Below are 14,232 nucleotides of genomic sequence, written 5' to 3'. Positions count from 1 at the left end.
ATTAAAAAATTTGTTTTTATTTTAATATGTAAAATACAATGCTGGTCACTTATGTTGGAATGTTAAGTTTATGTATGATTTGAAAAGATATTCCAAAGGGTACAATCAAGTATTCTATTTTTGCTTTCATTTTAATGAAGAGATGCCTAAAATCAGTCTGCACCAAATTCAAAAAGTTCATCTTCAAAAAATTCCTAAGGTGCAAAAATCAATTGAACACAATATATTCCTTTTTCAACGTGGACCTGTTTGTATCAAAACACGAGCTCCAAACCTGCTGGGGGAACCACCACAGATACCAAAGTGCAATCAGAAAGTTCTTCTGCTTTTGCTAATACAAAACTGGTCTTTTGTGACTTATCAACTTTTTGAAGTTGGGACCAGTTTTACTAGGTCAAATCCAGCCTTCAGGTAAAACAAGTTTGCTTCTCCCTGAAGGGCCCTAGAGCAATTAAGGGATTTCTGTGTCCATTGTGTAAATCTGTATCAGGTCAGACACAATATCATCAATAACCAACTTGGTAAGATCTTCACTAAAAACCTGTCACCAGGGCTTTTCTGCCTCGGAATCAGTAGGCACCTCCACTTCAAAGCAAGATAGAACACTGCTATATCTATGTGCTGGGCAGAATACCGAAGGCACAATGCTCCATGATAGCTGTCCCTCAGCAGTGCCCAGGCTGCCAGAGAAACAGGAGTCCTCTCCCAGCTATGACGATTCATCCAGTTCTTTAAAGAAATAAGGTAGTGGAACAGATATTTGTGGGGATGCTGGAAAGAGACCAGGAAATGCAAAACTTTCAACATGAGTACTTCACACTGAACAATGCTGTCCCTCAGCTCCCAGAACAAGGAGTCTAACTCCAAAGGTTCACTCTTGGGATTTAAATACCTGTGAGAAATATTGATGATGTCCCTTGTCCTGAGGTGTTGCTCCTCCACTTTACCTACCAAGTAAATGACTGACATGGCTAGGAGGTAAGGGTCATATGCATTGAATTTGGCCTCGCAGAAAAATTTATGGCAAATGGCATAGGCTATGGCAATTGGACTGGATTGCATCCCTAGTTTGTCATCAGCCTCCATGATGAACCGAGTCACTTTGAAGTGGACTTTGGCCTTGGAGGCTGGGTGCCCCTCTTTTCTCACTTCATCAGTCTCTACAATGCTCTCACTCTATCTTGACTCCTTGGCTAACACCCTCACCCCCAATATATACCTGACCCCTTGGGTTCCTCAATACCAAACAAAAATTCAATTGAAATCACCAGGAAGAACAAAATGAGATCAAACAAAAGAGGAAGAAACATATACTACTACTACTATGAGGTCTTTGCAGGAATGATCTACACACGTATCATGGAAATCTTAAAACTAGGAACCTGTCAGCATTCACAAAAGATATCCTACAGCATACCACATATCTTTATAATCATCCAATTGCCTGAAAACTACAGAGAAAACAAGATTCCACTGTAGTAAGTGGTTTTTTCAGACAATAAAGAAGCCTTTGACTTCACGGATTAGAACACCATCATTTAAGGGCTCTTTTCCAATGAAGAATCTCTCAAAAGTATGTTAATACAAGATTTCTTGATGAATGCAATCAGGATATTGCTGACAAGCAACAATTCAAATACTAACATCCAACCAAGGATAAAAGATAAGAGGGATACTCACCAAAAGTAGACATCAGTGTCATGTAATGTGGTGTATACATAGTAAAAGTGGACAGTGAGGTCCTCTGATGTTCCTGTCTGTGGATTGAAGCCTTACTTTGCATTGTTTTACATATTTTATTTCCAATTATTTAGGTCTGACTTAATTTGCTTGAAAAGTGTTTTATAGTGGGGGAGGAAGGGAAGGCCTGGTGGAGGCCAAGGCTACGGTGTTGTACCTTCCCAAGAGAGCTCTCCTCCAGGTTCCTAAATAATTGAAAATAAAATATCAGTTTCTCATAACTAGATTGAGCTAATATAAAATGAAATAATTCCACCTAAATTAATTTAATTACTGTGTCGTGCCAATCAAACTACCAAAAATAATTTTATACAGCTAGAAAAATACTAACAAAACTAGCAGGAAAAACTAAACTTCAAGAATATCAATGAAATCATTTTAAAGCAGCACAAAGTAAGGTTGCCCAGTAGTATCAGATTTAAAACTGTGTTTTAAAACAGCAATCATCAAAATTTCTGGGTACTAGATAAGAAATAGAGTGTTGAATCACTGGAACAGGATAGGTATACAAGACACAGTGGACAATGGCCATAGTAATGCACAATTTGATACACAAAAAGACAAACACATCTGGGATAAGAAATCACTATTTGACAAAAACTGCTGGAAAAACTAGAAAATAGTATGGCAGAAACTAAGCATAGACCAACATCTTTCACCATATACCAAGATAAGGTCAAAATGGCTTCATGATTCAGAGGTAAAATGTGATACCTTAAACAAATTAGGAGAGCAAGGAATAATTTACCTATCAAATCTATGGAGAAGAGAAGATTTTTGGATCAAACAAAGGAGAGAGAACACTAGGCAATACCAAATGGATAATGCTGATTACCTTAAATTAAAAAGGTTTTTCACAAAGCCTATGCAACCAACATTAGAAGGAACCCAGAAAACTGTGTAATGTATTTTTTATTGTCAGCATCTCTGATAAAGGCCTCATTTCTAAACTATTCATATAACTGAGTCAAATTCAAAGAAATGCAAGCCATCCCCTAATTGATAAATGGTCATAAGATATGAACAGTCATTCAGATGAAAAAATTGAAGCTATTTAGTCATATAAAAATGTTTTAAATCACAGTTGATTAGATGCAAATTAAAAAAACGCTGAGGAACTACACCACACCTATCTAATTGACTAATATGAGAAAAGAGGAAAATTATAAATGTTAGAGATGAGATGGGAAAATTGGGACATTGTTGTTGGATTCATAAATTGATCCAATCATTCTGGAGAGCAATGAGGAATTATGACCAAAGGAATATAAAACTGTGCATATCCTTTGAATCAGTAATACCACTACTAAGTATGTACCCCAAAGATATAACAAGAAAGAGAAAAGGACACACATGTACAAAAATATTTATAACAGCTCTTTTTTTGTTGGCCAAGAATTGGAAGGTGAGCAGTGCCATTGATTGAGGAATGGCTAAATAAGTTGTTTGAAATATGAATGAAATGGTATTCTATTTTTCCATAAGAAATGGTGAGCAGGCAGATTTCAGAAAATTCTATAAATACTTACATGAACCGTTGCTGAACAGAATTAGCAGAACCAAGAGAACAGAGTTAACAGCAATATTGTCTGGTTACCAAGTTTGGTAGATTTAGTTCTAGTCAGGGATACAGTGATCAAAGACTATTCCAAAAGACTCATGATGGAAAATGCTATCCAAATGCAGGGAAGAACTATGGAGTTTGAAAGCAGATTGTAGAAAGCAATTTTCTCTTTTATTCTTCTTTCTCATGGTTTTCCCTTTTGTTCTGATTCTTCTTTCGTGACATGACTAATGTGGAAATAAGTTTAATATGATTTTGCATGTATAACTTATAGCAAATTGTATTCCACCTTCAGGAGTGGGGAGCGAAGTGGAAAATTTTGGAACACAATCCTTAAAAAAGTGAATGTTGAAAACTAAAAAGAAATATTTTAAATGTGATAGTTTGATTTTTGTTTGTCATTGTTAATTTGATTTCTTAATGAATTTCTTAAAATTTGTTTAGACAGTTGGGTTGGGAAAGCTCGGTACGAAATGTTCAATTCCTGCTACCATAATGTCTCTGTCTCCTCTTCTTATTTTTTTCAATATTTGTTTTTTTTCCCTTTTCTTTGGTTTTGTTTTTGTACAAGGAAGCACCAGGTATTTTTGCGTTTGCTTGATGAGAAGTAATTTTTCCTATCCTCTCAGTTTTCTTTCCTGAATATCTTTTTAATGTGTTTTTATAAGTACCTGATTCTATAGTTTTGTACATTGTTTGATTTGACAGTGTTGTGGTACAAATTTGTGAATGAAGAAAACTGAGGGAAAAAACTTTGAGCATGATTAATTTATTAGCAAGGCTAATAATTATCAACAAATGAGGTTAATGACTCCTTAGTAGTCAGAGACTATGACTTAGAAGAACTAAACCATGTATGTAATATATATGTAATGTATATTATATATGTACATTATATATGTAATATATATCATTGATCAATAATATGCTAATATTTCACAAGTATGATTTTCATTTTATTGAAATATTTAATACATTCACATTTGAATTTATGAGTTGGTTTATATTTTCCTTAATCTGCTTCTAATATTTTAAATTTTTTTTCCATTTTCTACTGTAAGCACATCACTATGTTCATTCACTCCCTTCCCTTTAATATTTTAGTAAAACAACTCTGTTTTTAGTGGTTCTATTCCCCTCAACACTAATCTGCTTTTTTCATTTATTGCCCCCTTTCTTCTTAGGGTTTTGTTTATTAGTTCCTTTTTCTCTTCTGTTTTTTGTAGCTATGGATTTTTTTTCCCACTTTTTTTTCCGCTCTCAATTAGATTTGCTTTTGCTCTCCTCACCTCTTCATTTTTAAAAATTTCATATTATGTCCCTTTTCAAAAAAGGGATTTACCTCACTTTCTTCTTTATTGAACATATATTTCTGTGTACACCAGACACTCATTCTCTAATTCATGATGCATATATATACACATATGTATGTATGTATGCATATCGCTCTATGTTCTTTATATATTCCAAGCTTCCAAGGTATTTATTCTAGGCACTGCACTCTAATTACTTTCTACCATGATCTTCTACAGCTTATCTTATGGATTCCTATTTTCCATTTTACCTCTCTCCAGCTGTAATATAAGGTCCCTCACAAAAGGATCTGATTTTAGCATCTCCATTTTCTAGCATTTTGCCTGACATTACTTAATATTTAATAAATGATTGTTAATTAATAAATGATTGCTGACCATGGACTGGCTTCCTCAACAACTCAACAATTACTTCATTCTGGGAGATTATTGATTTCAGGCACCAGACAATGGTTGGAATTTCTGTTCTCTTATAGCTCCATTCAATTTTAAAGAATATCCAATTTAACAACACTGCTGGTGAACAAGTGTTTATGGATGAGAATAGAACCCCTGAGGCTCAATATAACATCTTGAACTATGGTAAACTTTGATATGGATGGTGAAGCTCTGGTGAAAGTTGGACAGTTTATTCCCAAGGCTGAGACTGGTCATGATTTCGTCATTAATGAGGAGGCCATAGTGTGGACCTGGACATACGCTGAGGTAAGAAACAATTGTAATATAAAACTTTTATATAATCGTGGGAATAAGTTTTGCCCTGCTTAGCTCACTCCACATTTCTTTTTATGGGTAGAGAAAATTTTCCCCTACACTGGTTTTTCTCTCTGCAGCAAAATTCTTGGTGAAAAATTCAAGTAAACAATCAATCAAATGATTTAAAAGTTGGGATATTTAGCAGCATTAGAGATAGAGGTGGAATGGACATTAAAACTCATGTTGCTCAGCCATGTCATCTGATTTAAATAGAAACTGAGGCATAGATTGTCTCAGTGATTTGCCCAGTGCCCTCTGATTCCAAGGCCAGCATTTTGTCCACCACATGGCATTTTGTGAATGATTGCATCAGACTATTCAACTTAATTCAGTAAAAACTAAGTTGCATCCAATCATCCAAAGACTAAATCTCTATGACCTGAGCAATGTGTTCAATAGCAAATTCCTGAAATAAGTCATTTCTGAACCAATAGATTGTTTCTCTACAGGATTGTGGAATTTAACCTTTCCATTATAATTAGTAATGAAATCATTCTCATCTTTCAGTGCTCTGCACCCCATATGCAGACAGATTGTCTGTTTTAGGTCAGTCACTTTCATTTCCTTCAGTAGCTTATATTGTAACAATTAAAGACACAGACAGTGAGAATTAGAAAATGGTAGATGAACAAGCATCTGGGAAGTATCTTGTTCAAATTCTTTATCTTACAAATGTTTGAAATTCACCAAGTTTAGAATGCTTGGCCAGTTTTCCCCAAATAGTGGCAGTTATGGGACTAGAATACAAGTCTCTTTGTCTGCAGTCCCGTGCTACTTCTAGTTCATATTCCATCAGTATATTAATAATTCTCATGTTTCTCCCACAGGACAAGCTAACTTTGCCCCAAATCAATATTATACACCCTCTGATAATGACATGCCATCGCATTTTACTCCCTTGTCACTAGATTCCCTGTGCTACATGCAGTGAAAGTTGTGGTCCTGGATTCAGGCAAACCCCTCTGGATGGACAGCCCATCTGCTGCTTCAACTGTTCTCTGTGCCCTGAGTGGGAGATCTCCAATAAGATGAGTAAGTTTCTGTAGATAGTTTTCCTCCTACACCCATTAGGCAGAATAAACTTGTGTTTTAATATGGGGTAAGAAATCACTCCATCACTGCCTGAGCAACAGGATACACAGGAAGAGAATGAGTCCAGGAAAAGTTCAAGGTTAAAAAGAAGTGGCTAGAATAAATGATACATGATTAGAACATGATGTTCAACATTAATGTATTATTCAAAATGAAACCTACAATATAAAAAAAGTAACTATGTTGCCTTACCTCTTTGTAGAATAAATTTACATGGTCTTGTTATGGTTTTACATATCATGAGATAAAATTATCTGAGTGTGGAAGAATAAATACTCAGAAAAAAATATTTGTATTAGGGTGCATCAGAGCTTATGAATATCTTGGGTACTACATTCACTAGAAACTTTAGTTTAACAATGGTTTGGGAGGATTATTCCCGGAGGAAATGGGATCCCATATTATAAGTTGGATGCTTTCTCATCACTAACTTCTCCAGTATTTTAAAGTTATATTTAGGGTTAGGGTTAGGGCTAGACCCTAACCCTAAATTATTTACAAAGGAAAATATATCCTGAATTACATATAATAGTCTATATTTCCTTCGAAATCTCTGTCACAGGAAACCTTGCTGTTCTTTTCAGAACCAAGGCTGGGTTATTTGGGTATTTGATTATGAAATGCCAGTAGTGTAATAACCTATTATATTTATAAACTATACAAGAGAGACCTCGAGGACACAAGTTTCTCACCCCTAGTTTAGGGTCTTCATAGAGAAAGACAGACTCTGTAGCAGAGGTGTTAGTTAAGCAAGCTGGCTAAAATTCAGGGGTTACTATACTTCAGGTACTATATTAAGTCCTGGAGATATAAAAAAGGCAAATACAGTCCCTGCCTTTAAAGAAGTCAAATTGTAAGGGGGAGACAATGCAACTGGTAAATAGAAAAAATTATATAAAGAGGTGAATGTAATGTCAGAGAAGTCAAGAGCCTCCTCCAGAAAAGAAGACTACTTCTATCATGAAAAAGACTATGGGATTCAAGATACAATTAGTGAAAAGAAAGGGAGCATTTATGGCATGAGGTACAGCCTTGTATCTTGACTACTAAGGGAGGTGGATAAATAGGGAAAATATTTGTATCAAAAAAACGTTTTAGATAACGCTTTGGTATACATCAGAAGTGTCAAATTAATGGCCTGTGGGACATAGGTAGCCTGCCAATCACCCGAGTTTGGCCAGAACAAGATCAAAATGTCATTGGGAAATATTTAAGAACATTAGTAACATTACAATCCTTCTAAATAATGTAAATCTGTGGCTTCCTAAGTCAACATCTGGCCCACAGGGATCTATTTCTATTTCTTTGACATCATTGTATACATACACACACATATATACACACACACACAAACATACACATATATACACACATATACATGCATATACTTGCACATTCATGCACATGCACATTCACATGAGTATACATAAATTTCTCCTCATATATTCTCATTTGTAATACACAAATACACATATTTGTAAGCAAAAACATTTAATAAGTAAGTTGTCAAATGATATGAACGCATATTTTCAGGAGAATTGCAAAGTATTTACTACCACATGTAAGAATACTCAAAATCACTAATAATAAAAGACATGCAAATGAAAACAACAGAGATTTCACTTCACTTCCATCAAATTTACAAATAGTGGAATATTAAATTATTGAGGCATTGGGGGAACAGATTTTGTTGATGGAGCTGTGAATCAGTATGAGCACTTCTGAAAACAATTTGAAGTTATGAAAATTAAGTGACTAAAACAGGCATAGATTTTACTCAGAGATTCCTATTTAGACATATACTACAAAAACATCACTTATAAAAAATTGAGATAGCCATCAAAATACTTATAACAGCATTTTTTAACATTTTTTAAAATGTTTCATGTGCTTCTTTTTAAAAAAGTATTTATTATAAGCAACAAATTAAAGCATTTTATTTTCTTATCCAGTCTTTCAGCTTTTCATTTAATTGGATTGTGATCTTCCACTTTCCCAGGTGTCAATTGCTCCCAGGGGTTTTAACCCCACCTCCCCAACCCCACTCTCAAGCATGAAACCTCCAAGGCTAAATGCGGGGCATTTCATTTCATAGACCATAGGATCATTCTTAGGTGGAACTGTGTCCCACCACCAAAGTAAGGTTTGTATATACACAGTACAGGAGGTAATGAGCTCAGACTCTGAAAGCAAATGAAACAAGTGCAGGAGAGGAGAGTATAATTTATAGCTCCTGCAAATTCTTTTGGTAGAGTTCTAAAGATGTGTTAGTAGGTTTGATATTTTTTTTTCTTTTAGGTCCATTATAAAGATATGGATCAACTTTCCTCATTGTATTTTGTCTGTTCTTTGCTTTAAGTGTATATCTTGTGGTTAGTCGTTATGCAGGTGACGTTAGTATACCCAAGAGAAAGTCCAAGACATCTTGATTTTTCACAGTTATCATGAGTCCCTTGACCAAAGGAAGGAGAACTAGTCTGTGACCAAGGCTAAGGCTTAGAGCTCTACTTTTCCCTAAACAATCCATTACATTTCTGAAACTTAACCAAAACAGTCTCTCTTACCTCCAACACCAAAGAAAGTATTTCTGATGCCAGTTGGATCCTTGGAATTGTAGACTCCTTAAAATGAGTTAAATCCCCTCAACTATCCCAAACTAACTTTCTGTCACATCTATAAAGCATCCATTCACTGCTGACACCTAGCAAACAGATGAAGTGTGTCGTCAACATATTAAAAAAATCTTGGCATAGAGCATTATCAATTAATTTAAGAAGGATTGATGATTTGACTGATTTATTCGTTTCACCTTTACACTTCCATGCAAAAAGGTGTAATCTATACATTTGCTGGACTTCACCATAAAGACTACTTAAAAAGACAAATTGTTATGTTGCTTATATCCTGTTAGAATGTAAGTTCCTAATGAGTGGGTCGTGCTTCATTCTTTACATTTGTAATTCAAGTACCTAGCTCATAGTAAATAATTCTATTAACTGTTGATTCATGGCTTAATATCTGCCAAACTTTTCACATCACCTGATTACAGAGTTATTCCTACAAGATAATGGATTCATAAAGAATTAGGGGAATAGTAGGAAAGGGCTACAGTTTCTATTTCATTTTACTATAACAATAATATTATACAATAACAATCATGGGAAAAGTTTGTATTCAGTTAGAAAAGATGAATACTGGAAAAATGGAAGCAACTTTAAAAAAATAAAAAGTATAGCTAGAGTGAACTTGGATTGAGTACTATGTTACCTATCAACAATCATCTCCCCGCATAGAAAGAGGCACTGTGTCTTATGAAGTAAGAAATAATACCTTGACCAATTGCACTTATTTTCCAGGAGATTGGGGCTAATTGATGGAATCTAAAGTTTTAAGAACTTGTTTATCCCTTGCAGATATGAAGCACTGTATGAAGTGCCCAGAAGATGAGTATCCCAATAAGGAAAAAAATCAATGCGTTCCCAAGGTTGTGACATTCCTGGATGTTTCAGAACCTTTAGGGATGGCTCCAATCTGTGTAGCTCTTTCCTGCTCTCTAATGACATCTCTGGTTCTCTGCGTATTTGTGAAATTCCAAGACACCCCCATGGTGAAAGCCAACAACCGGGCGCTCAGCTATACTCTCCTCATCTCCCTCACCTTCTGTTTCCTCTGCTCCTTGCTCTTCATTGGCCATTCAACTGCAATCACATGCCTCCTTAGACAAACAATATTTGTGATTGTGTTCACTGTAGCCATGTCCTCCATTCTGGCCAAAACCACCACAGTAGTCCTGGCTTTCAGGCTCACAACACTAGGAAGCAGGGGTAGGATGTGGGTACAATCCAGGGTGTCCAGCTCTGTTGTTATTATCTGTTCTGGGATCCAAGTGATTCTCTGTGGCGTCTGGTTGGGAATCTCTCCCCCTTACCCAGACAGAGATGCATACTCTGAACCAGGTCAGATCATCATTGGGTGCAACGAGGGTTCTGTTATTGCCTTCTACTCGGTTCTGGGTTACATGGGATTCCTTGCCCTGGGCAGCTTCACATTGGCTTTCCTGGCCAGAAATCTTCCTGACACCTTCAATGAAGCCAAGTTCATCACATTCAGCATGCTGGTGTTCTGCAGTGTCTGGGTCTCCTTCCTCCCAACATACCAGAGCACCAAGGGGAAGGCCATGGTTACTGTGGAAATCTTCTCCATCTTGGCATCCAGTGCTGGCTTACTAAGCTGCATCTTTATTCCCAAGTGTTACATGATCCTGCTAAGACCAGACAGAAATACCCATGAAGGTATAAAGAATAAAGTAATTTCCTCAGGAAGGAATCACTCTGGATCACTGCCTCATCATTCCTACCAGAGACATAATCAATTTTAAGGATAAGTAAACCAATGTGTGAAGGGACCTGGGACATTTCTCTGCTTGCCTACTGTCTAGGATTTCAGAATTCCTCACTACATCTTCTCCTATTTGTTCCTGCCCTCGGATGAGTTTCTGGACCCTTCCTAAGACATGAAAATTGCAACTTAACATAAAGTGATGATGGAAGAATCACGTTGACATTTCTAATGACCTTCAGCAGGCATCTTGACATTCTCTGATGTGTTTAGTAAAATGTTTTGGACACCACTGCTCACTCTTACTTTAATAATTCCAGTTATATTGAAATGCCAGCTTCCAAATAATACCTTACCCCCAAATATCAGGTATTTCCTTCCTAATACCTGTTCTTTTCAAATCTCCAAAAAATCTACTACTTGATGGCTAAATAGTTGATGTTCCCTTACACTGTGTTCTTTGGAATGAATACTGCATAATCAACAAACTCCCTTTCACCTTAAACCTCTTAACTTCTCACTCTTCTCACATACTGCCACTCACTGAGACCTAATTCTCTCCAGATGAGCTTCCTTCCTTCATCACACTTTCCAGCATCATCTACACTCTCTGCCATGTCTCCACTCTTGTTTCTTATTTCATATGTAGGAGTGGGAGATTCAGAATATTTAATGCATCACGTTGCTGCTTCTAGGCTTTCTGTCAAAATCTACATTTCAGCAACCTCTCTCTCCTTGATGTTCACATTACCCAAAATCAATCAGCCAATCAACGTTTTCCTGGTTATTAAATAATGTGATACTTACCTTGAACATTTTCCCTCCTTCATAACTGAATACAGTTACAGATTATCTCTGCATGGCAATACCTGCTCCTATCCTATTTGATTTCAACATACCTGTTGATATGGCCTCCAATGATATAACTTCCCAGTCCCTCAGTTCATAGGATCTCTTCATCAACTATGTATCACACATATACACACATGCAGAAAAATTCATCATTAATCTTGCAAACACCCACTCATGTTCAACTCATATTCGTGGCCTCCAATTTCTTTATGTGAATAAAAACCTTATTTTGGTAGCAGCCAGCAAGTTTATTTTATATATTTTTAGACGTTATTTTTATGTTTAGTTCAAACTTCTCTACTCTCTTCCATTCCTCCATCACTCGTTGAGAAGGCAAGAAATATATCTATATCTACATATATGGGTATATATATATATATGCATATATATATACACAAGTCATAATATATATTATGTATATATATATTTCACGTTAGACATGTTCCCCCAAAAGGAAGATAAATAAAGATAAAAATATGCTTCAATCTGCATTGAGCCTATCCATTCTCTGTCTGGCAGTAGATAGTCTTTTATTTTAAGTCCTTTGATTCATGGTGAATTATTTCATTGATTAAAGTTACTAAGCCTTTCAGTTTATTATTTTCACAATATTTCTACCAATGTGTACATTGTTCTCTTGATCTTCTCACTCCACTTTGCATCAGTTCATATGAGTCTGCTTTGAGTTGTTCTTGAAATCATCCCCTTAATCTTTTTTTTTCTTTGCACCACAATAGTATTTCTTCATATTCATATCACATAAGTTGTTCAGTTATTTCTGAACAAATGGACATCTTTTAGTTTCCAATCCTTTACCACCTGAAAAAGATGAACTCGAAGTATTTTTTGTAAATATATGTTCTTTTCCTTTGTCTTTGATTGATTTGGATATATACATAAGTAGAAATTTTTAGAAAAAAAGTGTATGCAGTTTTACAGCACTTTGGGCATATTTTCAAATTGTTCTACAGCATAATTGGATCAGTTCACAACTCCACAGTGCATTAATGTACCTTTTTTTCTCACATTATCCTCAGCGTTTTTCATTTTCTTCTCTGTCATCTCGAAACCTTTTCTCATTTCGTTTGGTTTTTTTTCATATTATCCCTAAATGTGATCTTTTACTCATTTGTGATCTTCAGTCTCTCAATGGTTCCCTTGGTCATTGCACAGGTACGGATTACCCTCTTCTTCCTCTTTACACTCTCCTTCACTTTTTCATGATCAAATTCATCTCTGTGATCCACTACTCTGGAGTCACTTGCAGTGTAGATGATCACACCATGCAAAATTCAAATGTGGTTTACTTTCACAGTGAGATTCTGAATATGTAACTCACCCAAGTTCAAGAACATCATGAAGTTTTGCTCACTAGGTCCAACTCATATTTGTGTTACCTAGTTTCTATTAGGTATTCAGTGTATAAAGGCAATATTTTACTTATTCTCTCTTGATTATGTAACTCATTCACGACATCACTATTTCAAGAGTTTTCCTATCCTCAAATTGGCCAAGCAATTATTTAGCCCTCAGCTGAGGAACTTTCCTATTCCTTCCCTTCTCATTACTGCAAATGCACACTTTCTGGTGACAGTGTGACCCTTCTTCCTAATGATAAATGATCTTCATAAACCTCTGATTCCTACCTTGTCTATTATCTTAGGGACTGGCCCCATTATTAATTCCACACTCTTTAATTTTACATTTCTTCATAACTATTGGTTTACTTTTTTTTTCTAAAGGTACACCCAGATCTCTACTCTTCCTTAAAATTTCTCACTTGATCCAAACACAATCACTCAATATCATCCTACATCCATTTCTTTTCTTATTGTCTTTACAGCTAAACTTTAAAAAAGACATCTGTACTCCATGGTTTCACTTCCTCTTTTCCATCTTTTAAAACTTCTGGAATCTGACTTCACCTCATCATTCAACTTTAATTCCTTTTTCCAAAAATATACATGAGATTTTTTTAAAAATATTTTTCATTAAATATTTTCTAATTGCCTAATTAAGGTTTTTACAAATTGGTTTTTTTTTAAATTTTGTGTTGCAATTTCATTTCTTCCCTTATGCACCTCCCCCACCTTGACAAGGCAATTTGATATAGATCATATATGCTAAGTCACACAACGTCATGCAAAACATATTTCCATTTTGATCATGTTGCAAAAGAAAACTCAAAGAAAATTAAACAATACAAATCGAGTTTTAAAAAATATGTTTCATTCCACATTCAGATTTTGTCAGTTTTCTGTTTTGAGTTGGGGAATATTTTCATTGTCAGTCCTTTCGAATTTTCTTGGTTCATTTTCTTCATCAAAGTGGCTATGTCTTTCATAGTTGAGCATCCTTACAATATTATTTTTACAGTGTGCAAAGTTGCTTGGTTCCACTCGATTTTACTTTTTCACTTTTTAATTAATTTTTAATTTATGGAATAAAACAAGCATTTCTGTAACAGAGTTTAATTTAAAAAATACTTTGTATATAGTCATTTAAATCTTTCCAGGTTATTTCTGAGATCATTCCACTTGTCATTTCTATAGTATTCCATCTCAATAGGATTCCATG

The 14,232-nt window shown here is 35.3% G+C and overlaps 1 protein-coding gene and 1 pseudogene across 1 annotated transcript; one reads left to right on the top strand and one right to left on the bottom strand.

Moving 5' to 3' along the window:
• Nucleotides 1–451: 451 nt before the first annotated feature.
• Nucleotides 452–4,926, bottom strand: LOC140498808 (cyclin-Q-like; annotated as a pseudogene).
• Nucleotides 4,927–5,196: 270 nt separating this feature from the next.
• Nucleotides 5,197–10,843, top strand: LOC140498807 (vomeronasal type-2 receptor 116-like). The gene is made up of 3 exons (XM_072599587.1): nucleotides 5,197–5,322; nucleotides 6,282–6,405; nucleotides 9,879–10,843. Exons 1-3 carry the CDS (start codon nucleotides 5,197–5,199, stop codon nucleotides 10,841–10,843), a joined length of 1,215 nt encoding a protein of 404 aa, XP_072455688.1.
• The last annotated feature ends 3,389 nt before the right edge of the window (nucleotides 10,844–14,232 follow it).

Source organism: Notamacropus eugenii, chromosome 4, assembly GCF_028372415.1.
Source record: "Notamacropus eugenii isolate mMacEug1 chromosome 4, mMacEug1.pri_v2, whole genome shotgun sequence".
NCBI lineage: Eukaryota > Metazoa > Chordata > Mammalia > Diprotodontia > Macropodidae > Notamacropus > Notamacropus eugenii.
This window is presented reverse-complemented; position numbering and strand designations above follow the sequence as displayed.

Bases quoted from the DNA above. Each gene is read 5' to 3' on its own strand.
- LOC140498807 (XM_072599587.1), top strand. From the start codon at position 5,197: ATGGTAAACTTTGATATGGATGGTGAAGCTCTGGTGAAAGTTGGACAG. The intron at 5,323-6,281 runs GTAAGAAACAAT...CCTTGTCACTAG, and splicing joins GGACCTGGACATACGCTGAG to ATTCCCTGTGCTACATGCAG. The intron at 6,406-9,878 runs GTAAGTTTCTGT...TATCCCTTGCAG, and splicing joins GGAGATCTCCAATAAGATGA to ATATGAAGCACTGTATGAAG.